The sequence below is a fragment of the Lycium ferocissimum genome, chromosome 8, assembly GCF_029784015.1.
Source record: "Lycium ferocissimum isolate CSIRO_LF1 chromosome 8, AGI_CSIRO_Lferr_CH_V1, whole genome shotgun sequence".
NCBI lineage: Eukaryota > Viridiplantae > Streptophyta > Magnoliopsida > Solanales > Solanaceae > Lycium > Lycium ferocissimum.
Window position 1 is genome coordinate 12,341,622 of NC_081349.1, and position 19,836 is coordinate 12,361,457.

At 34.7% G+C, this 19,836-nt stretch overlaps 1 protein-coding gene and 1 pseudogene across 1 annotated transcript in view; both read right to left on the minus strand.

Moving 5' to 3' along the window:
- Window positions 1–9,303: 9,303 nt before the first annotated feature.
- Window positions 9,304–11,023, minus strand: LOC132067259 (probable E3 ubiquitin-protein ligase ARI7; annotated as a pseudogene).
- A 4,600-nt stretch (window positions 11,024–15,623) lies between these two features.
- LOC132066035 (DNA topoisomerase 3-alpha) overlaps window positions 15,624–19,836 on the minus strand; it is a 58,515-nt gene continuing 54,302 nt past the window's right edge. The window contains exons 21-23 of the mRNA XM_059459438.1: window positions 18,082–18,249; window positions 16,934–17,054; window positions 15,624–16,469 (exon numbers count right to left, since the gene is read on the minus strand). Coding sequence (XP_059315421.1) covers window positions 16,253–16,469; window positions 16,934–17,054; window positions 18,082–18,249 — 506 coding nt within the window. The 3' untranslated portion in view covers window positions 15,624–16,252. The remainder of the gene's footprint in view (window positions 16,470–16,933; window positions 17,055–18,081; window positions 18,250–19,836) is intronic.

Genomic DNA, 19,836 nt, shown 5'->3' on the forward strand with positions numbered 1-19,836 from the left:
AAAAACTTTAAACTATAGAAATTGAGAAGTATGCATGGAGATGGAAGATTGAGAAAATTGAAAATGGAGAGAAGATGTATAGAGAGAATGGAAGACGGGAAATTAGAGAATTTAGGTAAAAAAGATTGATAAGTCTTTAAAAGTTTGTATTTTAATTAGGTGATAAGGAGCATTTTTCATGAGATCAAAAATGGGTACAATGCTAACCTACTATCTTTATGTAGTAGGTTAGCAAAATCCTATTTTGAAGTCCATAATAGTGACTTGGACTTTCATTCTTTTAAGCTCAAACATCAATGACACTATAATAGTCGTTAATCTCTTTTAAGTGTAAACTCCAGGATTCTATCTTGTGATCAGCTTTCCAACTCCAGCCCAAGCCTTTCTTGGGTTGATTGTTCGGCTAGCCTTTTTCTCAGTATCTTTACATAAATAGCTGGTTGAATTCATTATTTATATTTCATAGCTGATATACATAGATTATCAACTGATTATACATGATTATACACATATTATATACAAATTATATGTAAATTATATATTCGCCGGTTTATTTTAGTTTAAGCGGTTGGGTAAGCTACTATTTAAGTTAAGGAAAATGACAAAAGTAGGGTAATTTTATGTTATTGCTTTTTTTTTATCCCGGTAACAAAAAATTTAGGAAAACAACCTGTTGTCAAATTTTAAAACACGCTAGCCAGAGTTTCATCAAGTTATGGTGATTGTCACGTTTTGTGGCAAAACTCTGATGATCACCAGAATTTTCAGCATTGTGGCTAAATTCTTGGTGCTTCAAAATGATGGCGATTGCTAGAATCACTTCCCAAAATTTTGACCAACGTGTTTCAAAATTCTGGCCGAAGGCTATTTTTTCAAGATTTTTTTTTTACTGAGGTCAAAATTTAACCGGTGCTTCTAAAAAGGTATATTCAATATGATTTCCTCTTAAGTTAATTCTTCTTCTCTTCTTTGATCCATGTCTTACTAAACTCGATTGCCCAATTATCGAGGCCCAACTCCTCACCAAATGTAGGGGATTACCCTAATCCTCATGTATTTATTTTTATCTCATCTCCATTTACTCTATGGTCCAAATGGAATTGGTAGTACATGTAAAATGAAAAAATGGAGTAAATTGCTTCATGTTCTAACTGTCTTGTTCCATAATATCTAGATAAATGGATGAGATCTTCATAAAATTATAGTGCATCATTCGATATATTTAAGGGAGCCTAATGCTTCATCCATCTCACTATCATAAATCCCTTTAGAAGATCACAAAGAAAATGGAGCTTTCTTTGCCTTTGTTTAAAGTTATGTTCCTCCTTGTGTTGTTTTCCATGAGCAATGCAGGTACAATCTCTTTCCTAAAAGGTTTTCCGTACCAATCAAAAGTGAAACAAGAAACAAAAGACCCCTTTGTCAAGAAATGTCATGAGTTCGAATTTAGTAACCTTATAGACACTACGTACATTCAGGTTCCTAATTCATTTCCCTCTTTAATCAATAATTAACCAATTACGTATCAATTCATAACTAGTTGAGATCGGTTATAAATTATGTCAGTGGCCTACGTAGAATTTTTAATAAACGGTGTCGTTATTCATAGAAGAATGACCAAAAATTTAAATATCACATATATAATATAGGCTAAATTCATATGCGGCCCCCTAAACTTGCCCTTTTTTTTCATTTTGGCACCTCAACTAAGTGTTGTTCCTATTGAACGCATGAACTTGGCCTCAAGTATGTCTAGCAAACACAATCCAACTTACATAATATATATGGTGGGTTTCAATTTTATTAGCCTTGCGCGTGAATGTCAACCGCATCCTACGTGGAAAAATCAACCAATTAAAACACCCCGCCCATTTTAATTTCACACACACACAAAAAAATGAACTGAGATACATAGAAAATATAATGCTAGGATGTAGCAATGAAATATAAGCAAAATACATCTATTCACAAACACAAAACAAAAACAAAAAACAAAAAAACTTGCCTAATTTGACAAAAAATTATCAAGTCTGGATTAAAAAATCAAAAGAAAAATCGAGAAATTGAGAAAAATAGAAAAAACGTAATGCACGGCCAGAAATTGAAAAAACTGAGATACATAAAAAATATAATGCTAGGATACAACAACGAAATCTAAGCAAACTGCATATACTCACACACAAGAAAAAAAAAAAAAACTTACCTGATTTGATTAAGGCTGTACAGATCAATAAAATTATCAAGTCATCGAGAAATTGAGAAAAAACAGAAAAATGCAATGCTGCTATCAAGGCTTAATTAAAATATAATTAAAGTGGGTGGGATGTTTTCATTGGTTGAATTTTTCATGTAGGATGCGATGGACATTCACGCGCAAGACTAAAAAAAATTAGAACTCACCATATATATTATGTAAGTCGGATTGTGTTTGATAGACATACTTGAAGTCAAGTTCAAGGGTTCAATAGGAACAACATTTAGTTGAGGTGCCAAAATGAAAAAAAAAAAAAAAAAAGAAGGCAAGTTTAGGGGGCCGCATATGCATTAAGCCTATAATATAAGACATATCCTTGAGACCTTGACCCATTGATTTAGTTTAGTTTTAAGTTAGAAGAGGTCTTAGGTTCAATCCTACTTAGCCACAATTTTAAGCAAAAAATGTTATTTTACTAAAAATATGCCTTAGGTTAAGGTTCAAACCAGTATTTTAAGAGGCGGGGGCGCGAGGAGAGGCATTTTACGTAGCACGGGGCGAGACGTAAGCCCCGATATGTAAGTCTCATGAATCGACGGGGCGTATATCTCATGTAGCTTCAATTTATAATTTTATTATTAAAAAATAAGCAAAAGTAAAGTTTTCATTAAAATTCTGCAAATAAATTCAAATAAATCACCAATAATTTAAGAAGACTTATTATAAATATTATTTGAGAAACGTAACAACACAAAACATGATAGATAATTTAAAATGAAATCTCCATTCACTTCATCATCATTCTCCAGATTTATTAGTCTTTCCCACCCTCAACTAATACTTGCACTGACATTTATTTATATGTTCAAAGAAGGAGAAGGGCAAAAAGTGTAAGAACAATAACAAAAAATGGATAAAGTTGCTTTAGGAACATAGTGGTATGAAATCTCTATCATATCAATTTCGGGCATAATTATCTAAAAAAACTATTTATAGCAGTGTTATTTTTTATTAGAGTTGCTTTCTTTATTTATATATTTTAGGAAAAATCACTACAACATGATAACATAAAGTATAAATATCATTATACCAATAATAAAAGGGAAAAGGGTCAAATATACCCCTCTACTTTAGTTTATTAGCTAACTTTGCTCTCCGTTAGCCAAAGTAGTCAAATATACCCCTCCTGTTACAAATTAGGGCCAAATATACCCCTACCGTTAGCAAAGTTTCAAAAATACCTTCATTTCTAACATACTCCCACATAAGCAAGTCTAATCATTGGAATTGGGTGACATGAACGCCACATGCCATTTAACTTATTCTATGTGGTGCCTACGTGACAATTCTTTAAAAACAATCTAGAAAAATAATTTTTTTAAAACAAATCTGAAAAAAATGACTTTTATTAAAAATCTGAAACTTTTTTGTTTTAATAAAACCCATTTTTTTTAAATATATTCTCAAAAATTGGATATTTTAGTTAAAAGCTCTGAAAAACTATAAAGTATTTTTTTTTAAGGTGTCCTTTTTTTAAAAAAAAAATCTGGATTAATTTTTAAAAAATCTGAAAAACTGATTTTAAAAAAATCATTGTCCAGATGTTTTACTAAAAAAATCCAATTTTCTAGATTTTTCTTAGAAGCTGTTTTTATAAAATAAAATAAAATTCAAATTTTTTATAAAATCCATTTTTAATAGATTGTTTTAGAAAAATCAATTTTCAGATTGTTTTTAAAAAAATAGCCACGTAGGCACCACATGGAATAAGTTAAATGCCGTGTGACGTCCATGTCACCCAATTTCAATGGCTAACCTTGTTCATGTGGAAACATGTTAGAAATAAGGGGTATTTTTGAAACTTTTCTAACGGTAGGGGTATATTTGGCCCCAACTTGTAACGGGGGGAGGGGGGGGGTTATATTTGACTGCTTTGACTAATGGAGAACAAAGTTAGCCAATAAACTAAAGTAGAGGGATATATTTGACCCTTTTCCCATAATAAAAATCATAATTTATAGCAAAAATAATTTTAAAACAATAAAAATCAAATTTAACACCCAGGGCGTATGCCTTTACGCTCGGGGCTTACGCTTTTGCGCCCGGACTTATGCCCTATGGATCTACGCCTTTCATTTGCGCCCTGGAGGGTTTTTAGCAGAGGCGAAGCCAGGATCCCAAGTTTGTGGGTTCGGGGTTCTAATTTTTTAAAGTTACTGAGTTCTGAATTAATAATTTGTACATATTTGACAAAAAATTTAGTACAAATATATGATTCGGACAAAAGCTACTGGGTTCGGCCGAACCCACATCCGAAGGGCTGGCTCCGCCCCTGGTTTTTAGTACGCCCCACCCCGAGGCTCGCTCCGGGACTCGCTCTGAAAACACTAGTTCGAACCGCCAACCTCAAAGACCAAAAATTGGGCGCTAAACCATCTCACCAAGAGAAATCCTTTGCCAGGAGGTGTCATTTCGTTTAATATATATATATATATATATATATATATATATATATATATATATATATATATATATATATATATATGTCTCTATCGGCCCGCATCTTTCACTTTATGTCTCTATCAGCCCGCATCTTTCACTTTTCAGATTGGACTAAGGTCTTTCATGCTCATATTGACGCATTACTTTATTCCAATTTATTCATGATTTAAGGTGCGTTTGATTATTATTACAAATTTATTTGAAAATCAAAGCGAGGGTCATTTTCTATCTTCGATCACCAATTGGAATTACCAGAGCAAGGGTCATCTTCATTCTTCGATCACCAATTAGGGCGGAAGTGATGCAGCGGTAGACAATGCATTTAACCGAATTCAGTAGTTTCGATACAAAGTAGAGTTATATATGTAAAAATTACTACGATATTTTTTAAAAATAACATATTGATCAATGGTAAAACAAATGCTAAACGCATCAAATTAAGACCATGAATTCACCTCTAAACTAGTGTCATGGAGCTAGCTTCCCTACCGTTCCTTTTGCCCACACGGCCACGCACCATCCATAACATTCTTGGTTTGTTTACTTCTTCTTTGATAATGTAATATTATGATTGAACGCTAGTTGAAGAGACTTACGATACTTTTCTTTGCGGAAGCGAATCGTTTGTAGCAAGCACAATCTAATTACTTTGGCCAAGAATTTTATTTATCTTTTTTCTTATTTTTTGACGATTTTCCTTATTCATCTATTTTCTTAGGTCTCATTTGTTTTCAATAAGACTAAGACGTTTGAATCTGAATGCACATTTGAATTATTAAGATGGTGTCTCTGGATCTGAACACTGAATGATTAAAACTGTTTGTTTTTCAACATCTGAATGTGCATAATGTATTTATTTAAACATAATAAATATATCATTTAAATAAAAAAAGTAACTAAATATTAAAAAATAAATATATATGTATCTAATAATTAAAATTATTAATTGATAAAGATGATGACGGAAATGCTTTGTAGTGGTGGTGATGGTGATAGTTGTGATGGGGGAGGTGGTTGATAGTAGTAATGGTGGAGATGTTTTGTAGTGGGGGTTAGGAGGGTGAGGGTGGTAGTGGTTGACAGTGGTGGTGGGGGGTTGGGTGGTTGAGGGGGTGATGGTGGAGGTGGTGAGTAGTGGTGGGGTGCGTGTGGGGTTGGAAGGGTGGAGAGTGGGTGGGTGGTGGTGGGGTGTGTGGGTGGGTGGGTGGTGGGGTTGGAGAGGTGGAGGGGGTGGGCGAGTGGTCGGGGTGGGGGTTGGAATGGCGAGGGTGGTGGGGTGGTGGGAAGGGTGAGGTTGGAGGGCGGTGGGGGTGGGAGGGTGGGTGGAGCCCGTGGTAAAAATTATTCATACAAATATAGCTCTTAAGGATAATAGGCTTTGTTCAAGATCTTCATAATTAAGACCTATTCAGACTAAATAAACAGTTAAATCTTAATGTAAATAAATGCACTTAATGGCCTAAGTCTGAACCATTCAAATTCAGACCACCATTAAGTGCAAACAACTGAGGCCGTATTATACAAGATAAATATGGCAATTACTACTCCTCCATCCATTCTTATTCTTTAATGTGAAAAATTAAATGTCTCAAAATTTACTACTCCACTTATTCCTATTCTTTATTATAAATATATTTAAAAGCCTCAATATTTACTATTTCAATCTTTCATTCCCTGCAAAAAGAATGAAAATCTGTATTTATATATGTATCTTCTATATTATATAATTGTCTTCATAAAACGGGTGAGTTGACACCTCTCTAAAGCTAGGATTCCATTTATCTTATTTTCCTCAATTTTTGCGACGCTGCACCATGCAAGATGGAAGTATGTCGCGAGGGCTACATTTAGCAAAGCCTCATCATAGGCATACTACAAAGGAAACACATGATACAGGCCAAGGATTCAGGAGTTGCCCTACTCGGGCGCCGCACCGGCCAGGTGCCCACGCACCAGCCAGTGTGAAGCTTGAGGATTGGACTGTGCGCATACCAGCGACGCTCAGCGCCAGGCGAGGGACTGTCATGTCCGTAGCCAACCCCGGGTGTGTGTGCAGGCAAAGACCCCACATATGAAACATGCCACAAGGGCATACTAGCAAGGCAAGGCCAAGGCCTTGACATCGACCCAGCGGCACCGCTGAATCTAAGCCTCCAAAGCCATGGGCACAAGGTCGTGTCATGAGTCCGGGGACTATCATTAGGCTGGCTCGTAGTCCGCCTGGACTACGGGCGCCGCACGGGCCATTAGTGTACCGCTGACACTATGAAGGAGGCGGCCCGTGACAGTTGGTTCTTTTTTTCCTCTTATTTTGTACAAAAATTTCTTTTGATTTTACATATTCCCATCACGTTTCACCAATTGAAAGTGGCATTTATTTGTCTTAAAATTCTATTGACAGTGTCATTTATTTATATTAAAGTTCTATTAAAAGGTGCATATTTGGTATCAGGATGCTAAAAGCATAGTTGCTGGGCGGTTGAGTTGCTTGAGCGAGGCAAGTTCTCTTTTCTTCCTCTCTATTTCCCTTTTCAAAATAATCTATCCATCCTTTTTTACATAAAATATTAGTTCTGTTAATTATATGTTGTTTGATTTTCACTACAATAATACAACCACATGCAGTTACAAATATTTTGCTTAGATTTAGATTTCACTCTGTCTTCCTTAAAAAGGAACGACATTTCCTGTTATCTCTTCTTTCTTTCCCTTGCCTTTTTTCTCTTAATTTTCTTTATACTTTATCTTAAGGTCATTCTTTGAAATTTGTTAGAAAGGTCATTCTTTGAAATTTGTTAGACCTTTCTGTATTTCAAGCTAAATTCATATAAGTACTTTTTTAAAAAAATCATAACTGAAAACAAATGCAACAAATTCTGCACACAAGAAATTGAGAAACAACTAAACTTTATAAGTTTATCATACGACATGATCTATAATCTTTCACCCAACTTGTTCAGCAAAACAAAAATACCTCTTCTAAATTCAGTGAACTAAATTTGCTTCATTGACCGAAGCACATTTGACAAATTGTGTCAAAATCTTCATTCAAGAAAGTGCACCTATCACACCTCCACATAATACCTTCTTCAACAATATGAGTGTTGCTACTCATTGGTGCTTCCCTTTTTCTAGTGGATCCTTTTGAAGTATTCACATCTTTTGAGTCCATTTTCTAGTGCCATAACCAACTTGTCGAAGTAATTTCCAGTAACTTTAGTCAGGCCAATGACTTTCGAACGAAAATTTGCGAAATTCTTGTAAGATCCTTACTCTGTATAATCCAACTCATTGGTTGGCCCGAGATGGTCTAACAATTCTTTCTCCGCACAATGATGAAGTCGCTCTAGACCTGCTTCAGCTTCCCCTTGTAAGTATTAGGACTCTTATAATGATTAATTTATAATTATCTTAGAGATAGCTATTGTATTGTACTCAACCTAGGCAACTGATGTATTTGTTTACTTCTCTATAAATGGGGGAACAACAGGCTCCAGATATCAACGAGCCTTTCACAAAATATTGTCATGGTATCAGAAGTCCAAATATAGCCCACTATCTCTCTCGCAGAAGTACTCAAAAAATCGGGAAATTGACATATAGATACAAGTTCTAGACAAGATTGGCATTTTTTTAACCCAAAAGTCTTTAGCAAAAATTAGGCCTAAAATAATTGGTACTATGTAGCCGAATTTGCAGTTTGCCTGAGCAAAAATAGGGGAGCATATCTTTCTTTAAGTAACTGTATCCTTAAAATTAGGAATACAATTTTTTCCCTTTATTTTGTTACGTGATATCCCTAAAATTAGGGATCCAGGAACCCAACAAATAGAAAATTCCAATAAAGAAATCTCTTCAATGTTTCTCTCTCTTATTTCTTCCATCTCTCCATTACTGTGTATATCTCATGCATTTTTTCACTCTCTTTTCTTCCATATTCTTAAATTTCTCCGATCAAAATCGAAAATCTATCATGATATATTATGAAGTATCATGTATACATTCTGAGAATTCAATGCAGTAGAAGAGTACCATGTATACTTTCTGGTATAATGTGAAGTACCATGTATACATTCCGGTATGTATATATTGTGAAGTATCATGTATACATTCTGATATGTATATTGTGAAGTACCGTGTATACATATTGATGTATACTATGAAGTATCATGTATACATTCTGACATATATTGTGAAGTAACATGTATTTGATTTCGGAGAATAGTTTATGTATACATTTGATGTATAAAATAAAAAATAAGTTTTTTTCCTTTTTCAAGAATAGTTTATGTGTACATGTAGTCATCGGAAGAAAATACTTGATGTATTCTTTTATAATTTAGAAAAACGAGTTCAATTTGTTATGTGCACAACCATATGTATCCAAATCAAAAGGTGTCTACAATATGTCTATGCAAACCCAACTAAAATCAAACAATAAATCAACTGTATTCAACAAACAAGCACGTGTATACAATAGATGTATACAAAGCATTATGCAATAAAACCCAGCATGCGTATACATTTTGTTTATATAACCAAAAGGTGTATACAATATATGTTTTGTACAGATTCAATAAAAAACAATAACCAAACACATGAACAACTTGAAAAAAAAACCCAGAAGGTGTATACAATATATGTATACAAAACACAGCATCGGTAAAAAACAAGAACATGTTTTGTATACATTAGGTGTATACAACTCAAAACTGCATTCCTTATCCAATGCACGAATTTGATGAAACGGATTCAGAATCAGAATTATCCATATCAGACTTTTCGAAATTGGAATGTTCAAAATCAGAAACAGAAGCCCGATTCTTGCTAAAGTTCTTTGAAGAACTTTTCTTCCCTATATATTTGTAGTATAAATCAACAAAAGGCTCCAAAATTGATCCGAAGGTGTATTCCTATTTTGAACCCTACTAAACCTAATAATTTTTTTGAAAATTTACGGCTGTTATGAGAGTTTATGTAAGAGATTCTTGTAGTGGGAGTTCTAATTGATTGATTTTAGGAGAAGAAAGTGGTGAGAGTTGAAATGGAGAGAGAATGAGAAAATATTGAAATCACAAGAAAAAACATAGAATCTATTAAACTCTTTGAGAGTCTTAATAGGGATCTTGGATTTGCAGAGATTAGTATAGGCTTTGTGAAGAGTCTTTAAGATATTATCCGAAATCCCTTTAGGCCTTTGAGCCATTTCTCCCTTCTTGTTCCACATGTATAATGCTAACTCTTCGTTCTCAGGACATACCACTTTCTTTTGATACTCCATGTTTGCTTCTTCAATTCAAACCAAGAAGACTTGTTCAACCTAAGGTTTTGGGTCTTTTCTAATGTTTATTTCGAAGCTTTTGAAGAAATATTTCATTACAGTTTTGCAGTTTTAGTTCAAAATGGTTAGGGTTTTGGAGAAATGATAGAAACTATCGTATAAAGAAAACAAATGTGGAGAGAAAATGAGAAGGTAGGAGCTAGTTTTTCTCAAAAAATTATGGGTCATTGTGTGCTAAACTATTTGACCCAAAACATGTATATTGGCCTTTTTGTGCCAACTTATTAAAGATTGGCTAATCTATGCCAATTAAGTCTAAAACTTAGCACACTGTGCCAAATTCCCCAAAAAATTGCGTTTTCGCCACCTCCTCTTTTGGTAAATAAAATCCATAAGCATAAGTCCATTTCAACACCCTCCTACATTTCACAATTTGTTGCCAAGCTGCAATAATAAATTCAAGTTCACTCTCAGCTAAAGAGTGCAATTCACTAAATTTTTTCAATCCTTCTGATTTTTTTCAAATCCATTAAGGCCTTTTGTTTTGACTTCTCATTAGATAGCCATCTCTCATAGAAATGCATGTACCTTTGAACACATTGTTTGGCTTTTTTTATCTCTTTTTTTACTTCATACCTATTACATCTACTATAACAAAGTACCCCATTTTTTAAAACAAAGCCAACAAAATTTGTAACCACACCTACAAGTCATATGCATACACCCCATATTTTTCTCAATTGCGTTGTCACACTTAGGTCACTTTTTAGTGAAAGCCAAAATCGAATTCGTATTCACGGCTTCTTTGTGATTCCTAGAAATCCACTTGGCTATAGCGTCACAATCAATTGGGCGATGAATTTCCTCCAAGCAATTTCAACAGAAACCATTAGAACAATCACAAACCACATCGTAATTCTCACTCCCTAACTCAAATTCAACAGCACATTCACATCCCGAAGCTGGACACCACTTTGATCTTCCTATTTTCTTCGACATAAGATCGAAACAAACAATCATAATACTTAAATCTATCTTTCTCGGACGCCAATGTAACAATCATACTTTCACCTACTATAGCGTCACAACGTGGTTCGGGACAACGTAAAACGAACACTTATTAGGACCATCATTAATCGACGTGCTAATGTAACATTCCCAACATACCTTACAAAAAGGATGTTTATCACAAGTAGGAAAAGCAACCTTATCAAAAGAATATTCCTCAAAACAAATCCCACAATTCACATGATTACTACTTTTCAAAGGGTTTTTGTTTTTCAAGACTGAGACATAGTTGTTTCCAGATGACATACCTACAGACTTACGAACTTCGTGTTCGTTAGCAAACCACTCTTCATTGGCTCGAGTGTTGTTCCAATTACAACGGCGAAGAAGTGCTAACTCATGGGACCGAGAGAATTGTTGAAGTTTTCGCAACATCTTTCACTAGTTGACGAACATCAATATCCTTCAAGATTTTGTAATTTTTCTGATTGTTTAGAGTGCATGGATTCATCAATGGTAGCGCCATCACTGAAAACTACCTCATCTTCGTCTGAATACATATTGTAAATTTCATGATCGGAATCCATTAGCAAAAAATTTGATAGTGAAACTAGAAATTATGAGGAAAAGATCATAATAATAATAAACCCTAGTGATATCCTACGGCTTTTGGAATTTGAAGGACTTTAGAAGAAGAAACCTAATGGAACTTGAAGGCCTTTTTTTAATCTTAAAGCACTTCCAATTAGATTGTGTGAGAAATTGTTACATAGTTTTCTTTACTCAAAGGCTTGAGGTAATAACTTAGAGATGGCACCTCAACAATATAATGTCAGAATTATTTCATGAAAATTTACTTCCATTTTAGTTGTGTTCAACCGGTACTCACACATCCTTTGATAATTAACACTTAGAAATTGGAACGTGTAGATTTCATATCTATTGTTATATTGCAGGTACTCTAATTTGATCGAGGGAGAAATACAAGCTTTTTTCAGTGTGCTATCAAAGTACTGACTTGTATTATTTTCAATTCTATTATTAGGAGTCTGGATGATCCTTATGAGGAAGTTGAAATAAAGATTAGCTTGTAATTCTTGAGAAAGCTTATGTAATACACATTACATATTATTTAGCAAAGACAATAATGTACCCTGTAATTCTTGAGGAAGTTAATGTTATTTTCACTACTTATTATTTTCGTTAATTCTGGATTGAAACATATGTAGTACGCTCTTGTAAATGAAAAATGGGATATCCGAAAAAGAAAATTGTAAAGAGTATTCGAAAACCAGAATGGTTGGTAACTTTGAGGCCTGTAACTTACGATTTTTAGCAGAGAAAATTTAGGGAAACAACACAAAATACCCCTAAAATGTAAAATATTTACCCATCTATGCCTCTCCTAAACTAATTTCGATTATTACCTAACCAGCCAAAAATATTTAGCCAAGTACCCCACGCTCAAAACCCTTCCTCCGTGATGATATCACGAAGGACTAAGAAAATGACTGAAGCAATCCTCCGTGATATCGTCTCAGTATATTTATCTACTATCACCGAGGACTGAGGAGTATCTCATTGAAGATGACGATCCTCCACGATACCATCATTGTATGTATATAAGATGATGGTATCATCTCATTTTTCAGAAAAGTGTCTTGACTAAATGAAATTAATACCATCTCAGTATATTTATATAACATGTTGATATCATAATATTGGAGGCATTTCGGATAAATAATGTTAGGAGCATGAAAGTAAGACAGGTATGGACGGATAATTATTTTGTTTTCAGGGGTAGCGGCGTTCTTTTCCCATAAAATTTATTCATACTTCCTTTTGAAAGATAAAATAATGATTTCATTGACAAAAATAATGTACGTCAGAACTTTGAGGAAAGAACAAATACTTTGAACGTTGGACCATATTAACAAATCAGCGGTCATTTCAAAACAATATACCAAGTACATATAAAACTATATAGTATATACAGGTTAGATTATTATTTAGGTTAGTTAAACTAATCCCACATTTAATCACTGTTTGGGCTTAATCCCACTAGGTGTCCGGTCGGCCCAAATTAGTAAAAAAATGACCGGTCGGCCCAAAATAATGCGCGAAATTATGGCCGTACTTTTAGTTAAAAAAAAAAAAGACTTTTTTGGCTACTAAGTCATACTAAAAGTAAATATATATATATATATATATATTGAAATTATATATCCACTTTATATACAAAAATTATACAGTTTATATACATATGCTGGAATTAATCATACATTTATTATACATAAATTATACGTTAATTATACATTTATTATACACATATTATGCAATAATGATATGATTTTTTTTTTTTTTTACATATACAATAGTGATACATATTATATACCACAACGATACGGTTTCTATAATACATTTTTTATATGTATGGTACACTTTCTATACAAGACTAATATAATTTATATACACATGCTGGAATTATATATACACTTTCCATACAAAATGATACATATTATATACAAAAATGATACAATTTTCTATTCTGGACGATGCGGTTACCTTTGTCTTTGATACACGATATATACACAAATGATATATATTATATACAAAAATGATACATGCCTTAGTGATTCATATTTTATACAGTTGCTATACATTACAGATAAATACTGATATATATTTTATACACAAATGACACATTATATATAAGAATCGCCTCAAACATTTTTGTATTTGGGTTTTTATTTGAAAATTATCTTATTTAAGTTTTGGCTAATAGATAGAATTAGTTTAGTGGGTATAATTTGGGTTTAGAAGGACTTTGGCCACCGGGTGGAATTAGTTTCACCCGACCGGCCATATATGTCCTTTACCCTATTATTTATTCATATATGTTAAATCTCAACTCTCTTAGCGAAATTCCTACTTCGACGGATAATTATTTTGTTTTCATCAGGGTAGCCCGTTCTTTTCCCTACTTCCATACCAAAAAAATAATAATAATAAATAAAAGAAAGAGAATTTTAATAGTCCAATTGATTGACTACCTAAACGTTCACCCTGTTGGTGAGGATTTAACTCCTTACCTTGTAAGCCCCTTCCCTTTCCGTTCTCCCTATAAATAATTTTTTTTTTTTTAAAGGAATTGAAAAATGTGAACCTATTTGTACACACCCGGTCGAGACAGAAAGGTACAAGTGTCCCTTCTTTTTGCGGGGATTGCCCTTCATTTGGGGTGGCCTTTAATTTTTGCCATTCAAATTAGTGGTCTTTAAGTTTTGCCAAAAAATGGGCCATTCTTTAAATTTTGTGGAAATCTTTAAAATTTTGCCCGCAGGTTTCGTGTTCGAACCCACGCGCGAGGGCATATAATTTTAAAAAAATTCGCGAACGGTTTATATTTCGCTATCTTATACCGGTGTATTACTTGACACGCATAAATTATACGTTAATTATACATTTATTATACACATATTATGCGATAATGATAATTTTTATAATACGATAGTGATAATCTTAATACCACAACGATACGGTTTCATAAAAGTTTTATGGATAAAGTGGATCCATGCCTACTATGTAATATAATTTATATACCAATTTGGAATTATATATACACTTTCAACATATTGGATGGTTTATACAAAAATATTGGTTCTTGGAGAATCCTGAGCAAGTGCATACTTCTTCTCTCACACGGAAAAATACACGAACTAAATATTAATTATTAGATAATCATAAAAGTGATTTTTTTATGGTGTTTCGACATGCCACTCGAAAAATATATTTCACAATGTGATTGTGCTTACATGGAAATGACACATTATATATAAGAATGGGATCATTGTATTTGGGCTTGAGTGTAGAACCAATTTGTGTTATGTGCAAGTGTTGTGATGAAGAAAGTTTGCCCATTAAATTATGCCCCCATAGAAGGATAACTTTGTGAAGAAATTATCAAAGTTTCACCGGCGTATACTTATGTCAAGTCTCCCATAAGGTATGGTATCAGTATGCGGGTTCATATATGTTAAATCTCTTAACAAAAAAGTATCTTGGTCCGGCATACACGCGATTTTGTCTTGCGATTTTTTTTTTTAATTTTTGCTTGAGCGAGGGTTCGAACTCGTTACCTCGCGAAGGGCAAAATTAAAAGACCGCTCCCTATAAATGAGGGCATAATTTAAAGAATTGAAAAATATGAACCTATTTGTACAATGAAAATTTAAAGACCACCCCAAAAGAAGGGCACTCCGCGCAAAAAATTGTCACCTAATAGCCCGAGGTTGTGGGTTTGAATCGCAGCCCAGTAAAAAAAAAAAAAATCGCAAGGAAAATTTTGCCATGCAAATCTGTCCATACAGGCAAAATTTGCAAAACTCTGCCTTGCGAATTTTTTTAAAATTTTATTGAACAATTAGAATCCGAAACAAGATTTTAGAAAGGGCAAAAAGTAAAGACCACTAATTTGAGGGGCAAAATTTAAAGACCACCCCCAGCGAAGGACAATCCTGCAAATTGCCCTAACTGCCCAACAATTCTTCTAACAATGAATATAGATGTATTTATTCAAAAAGTAACAAGTAGAAAAGAAAAGGGACGAAAACCCAAACTCAGTTTTGCTATTAAAAATTGGAACCTAAATCTCTTCCGAACAATTCAATATTACTAGGAAGTGGAAAAGGTAATTCACAAAACTCAAACCAATTAGAGGACTGGAAGAAAATACATAAAAGCTTATATTGGTTATTAAAAACTTTATAAAGGATCTTCTTGGTTTATCTCAATGGAAGCTACGCATGTCCCTCAGGTAACTTCCTAAAACTAGAACTGGAAGTATGAGGCTCCATGACTCCGTTCATTGGTCAAAGGTTCATATGTAAACTAGGAGGTCATGAGATCACGCGCCAGTCCTTGAGGCCAAGCTTACCCTTTCACCCCAAGAAAATCTCTCTCCATACACACACACAACAAAAAACTCTAAACAAAGTAAAGGAGTATCAAAGACTGCGATATACCCAAGATAGGCATTATGTTCAGGCATTATGTTCACATCCTATTAGAACTTAGAAGAGACCATCAATTACGCCGACCAAGTGATCATGTGAGTGAGGGCAATCATCTCTGTGGCAAGGCACATTGCAATGATCAAGCACACATATAATGGTACCATAAAAATAAAAATAAAAAGAATCTAATTCTGGGAGTTAAGAGTGGCCTATTCACAGCAAGCACCTTTAGTGCAAGAGAATTGAAATTCATCAACCACGACGTGGACAAACATTAGCAAAATGACCTGGATCACCGCAGACGAAACATCTGCCAGTTATTGGTTCACCTGTTGCCGACACAAATGACCCACTACTGGGATGCGCACCACCCCGTCCCCGGCCACGACCACGGCCACCTCTTCCGCTGGCAGTAGATGCAGAAGTATTTCCACGCTCTACTCTTCCTCCATTGAGGTTATCTTCCCATCTGCAATACAGGCAAAAAAAGCGTATCAACTAACAAACTATTTTAACGTCATCAATCTGAGCAATTGTATCGAAGTTCCATGTCGGCAATTCAATTTTTTCATCCTCTTGAACGGTGATTACCTCCAATACAAAAATGAGTTTCTAGCAGTATAATGATGTGATTTATATTTGCAAATGCGCTTCAGCTATTAAAGTGAGGTAGCCTGACAGTTTTTTACAGATTTGCCGAACGGAATATGACATTGTCAACTATGACAGATCTGAAGCAGCTCTTTGCTGAAAAACTATAGTTAGTTCTCAGGGTTTACAGCGTTGAATCGTTATAGGTCAAGGATCAAATTATGATCAAGACTTGCAAAGAAGTGGGACACAACAAGATAGAAAAGATTTACATAGAGTAAGTTTGCAGGTGGAAACTATGTCCAAATATAAAGACGCATATTGAAATTTAGTTTTCCCTACACAAAAAAGTTGCACTCCTGTGATTGACACGAAAAGAACTTTCTTCCCCTGTTGTTGGCAGTATTGGCAGTGCGCAAAATGCAAGGTGCTCCACATGAATTACAAGGGATTGAAGGTTCTCCTGCATTGTCAGAAGGGATCAGCTATAGAGTTATTCAAGAATCGTAACATTCAAAATAAGGTGGTGCATGTGATGCAAGTGGCTTTCTCAAGAGAATGCACCACTGAATGTGCGCCTGTTCTGCTTCATACGAAGGCGTCAACAATGTCATTCTAATTGAAAACAGAGAGGAACAAACTGTTCTATATCACATCATAGACCAATATTTTTCACAATTTGAATTCTATTCTCACAGTATCACTTCATGTACTCTTTAGTTGCTTTAACAAATTTCTAATTGATAGGGTGAGAAGTGGAAAGGCTAGAGAGTAAATGTAACTGGATAACATCCTTCGGTTGGTATAGGGAGGTAAACAGCCGGATAACCAAAATTGCATGGACTCATACATTATGGTGGCCAAAGTGATAATTTTTTATTCATCCCTAAATTCAACGACGGCTACAGTAGGAAAAAGACATACTGCCCTTTAGTTTCAAAATCTATGATAGAAGTGGCAAAGTTTCAATATCTTTGTGTTTACTCTCCATAAGTGTTACCATTGTATTAAACAACACCAGCTAGAGCCAACATTTGTAAAGAAAATGGATCTTTGGCCTAACTCAGCCCCAAAACTAGCTCATAAGGTGAGTATTGTCAAGACCATATAAGCAAGCCCAGGTTTAGACATCTCGAGCATGGACAACATAACAGTGGGCCCAATATTGGGTAAACCAAGAACAGAACAGGGATGGATCTAGCTCCGAAACCATGGCAAGAAAATGGCCTTCCTAATTCAACCCCAAAAGCTACCTCATGATGTGAGGATTGCAAAAGCCATAAAGAAACAACACTTTCTCTTGACCAATACTAACAACATTATTTGAGGCAAGTGTCAGTCTCCTCACCAATCACAATTCAACCGCTGACAAGCATTACTTTTGCCTCATTATATTTCGATTGGGGCCCACAGGGAGGATGAGAACGTTGCAGGGGGTAGTGGTCATTGTACACAAGATACACAGATAAGGTAACAAAAAAGAACCAAACCATTTTGCAAGTCAACTTCCTGAGACCGAGCAGCGCGACCACGAGAAGCCTGTGAAGGACAATCACTGGACAAATGCCCTGTTTGCCTGCAGTACGCACAAGAACTTTGTGCTCTGGAATTGCTTCTTTGTGCACTGCTGGATGCTGAAGGATTTCCTCGTCCTCTGCCTGGCAAAAGAAGCCTAGCTACAGTCAGTCCTAAAGATGACAAGTACATCATTTAGGAGATCAAGTTCCTAGAGCAACAAACAAATCATGATATCCATACCAAAAGTCTCATATTGTTTGATTATTATGCAGTCACCAGTCTTTCCTAACTAAATCGTTAAGTGAAAATAAAAATTACTCAAAAACATGTTGGTTGAAAACGGTTAACTGATGGCAGCCAAAATAGTCAAAAAAAGATTTCAAAATGAAAATCAAATGATTAATGTTGAGCAGGAGACTGCTTTTTGACTACGGGTTTCTAGTTTTACTTCTTGAAAGCGCTGTAGTTTGAAAGTCATTTACAGAAGCTTTGTGTAAGGGAACCTAATTATGGCTAGCATATAGTCTAATAAGATATTTATGGGAAGTTGTCAGAAAGCTTAAAAGAATTTCAATGAAATGAAAATAAGTACTCCCTCTGTTTCAATTTGTTGTCTTACTTTTCTTTTTATTCTGTTTCAAAAAGAATGTCTCTTTCCTTTTTTGCCAACTCTTTAATTCCAACTTTCCACATGGCATGTTTAAGACCACAAGATTGAAGGGCATTTTGGTACATTCAACATATCTTTAATTCTAGACCACAAGATTCAAAAGTCTTCTTTACTTTCTTAAACTTCGTGGCAAGTCAAAACCAGACAAACAAATTGAAACAGAGGGAGTAGTATTGATTTTTGTGATGATTGGATGATGTCTCTGTATACAAAAGATCCTACTCATACATATGACCGGTAGCATATGTTCCCAAACAAGTCACGATTCCCAGTGCTCCTTAAAGTATTCTCCTCCCAAACAAGTCACTATCCTCGGTGTTATCCTATTCCCAAATAAGTCACTATTCCCCGTGAAGCCTAAGGCGTTTGAATAATCACAACTCACAAGGAGTCAACTGGACAGGGATTGCAAGTCCAAGTATGTATGTCATCACTAACGTACTTCTTATACTCCCTCTGTCCCGGCTTATGTAACACTCTTTCCTTTTTAGTCAATCCCAAGAAGAATGACATCTTGCTATATTTAGTAGTAATTTGACTTTTAACTTTTCCAATTTAACCTAAATGAGATGATTCATAGCCACAGAAATTTTATAGCTTCTTTTAGACCACAAGTTTCGAAAGTCTTTCTTTTTCTTTTAAACTTCATGCTCAGTCAAACACCTTCACATACATCAGGACGGAGGGAGTATTAAAAAAAGTTACATATTGCTTTATTTATTTGAATTTGTATGTTCTGTTAGTGCTGAAGTTATTCCATTCATTCGAATTTGTTACAAAGACAAACATGTTTTAATTCAATACATTCTCATTGCTTGACCCAAATATGAGATTAACCACATTACGGGGAACAAAGATTTCGAACAAGGTTGGAGGGGTTGTCTGTTATGATCTTAACCTCCCATTTCCACTATGGGAATCTGGTGATAAAGCCAAGACATTCATACAGCAACCATGAGATACCATAGTGTTAAGAAACAGGAGTTAGAGTTTCTCTGGAATAAAACCCTCGGAGAGGTTTGACACCAAGGCTAATGACAGGCCTAAGTTTACTCAC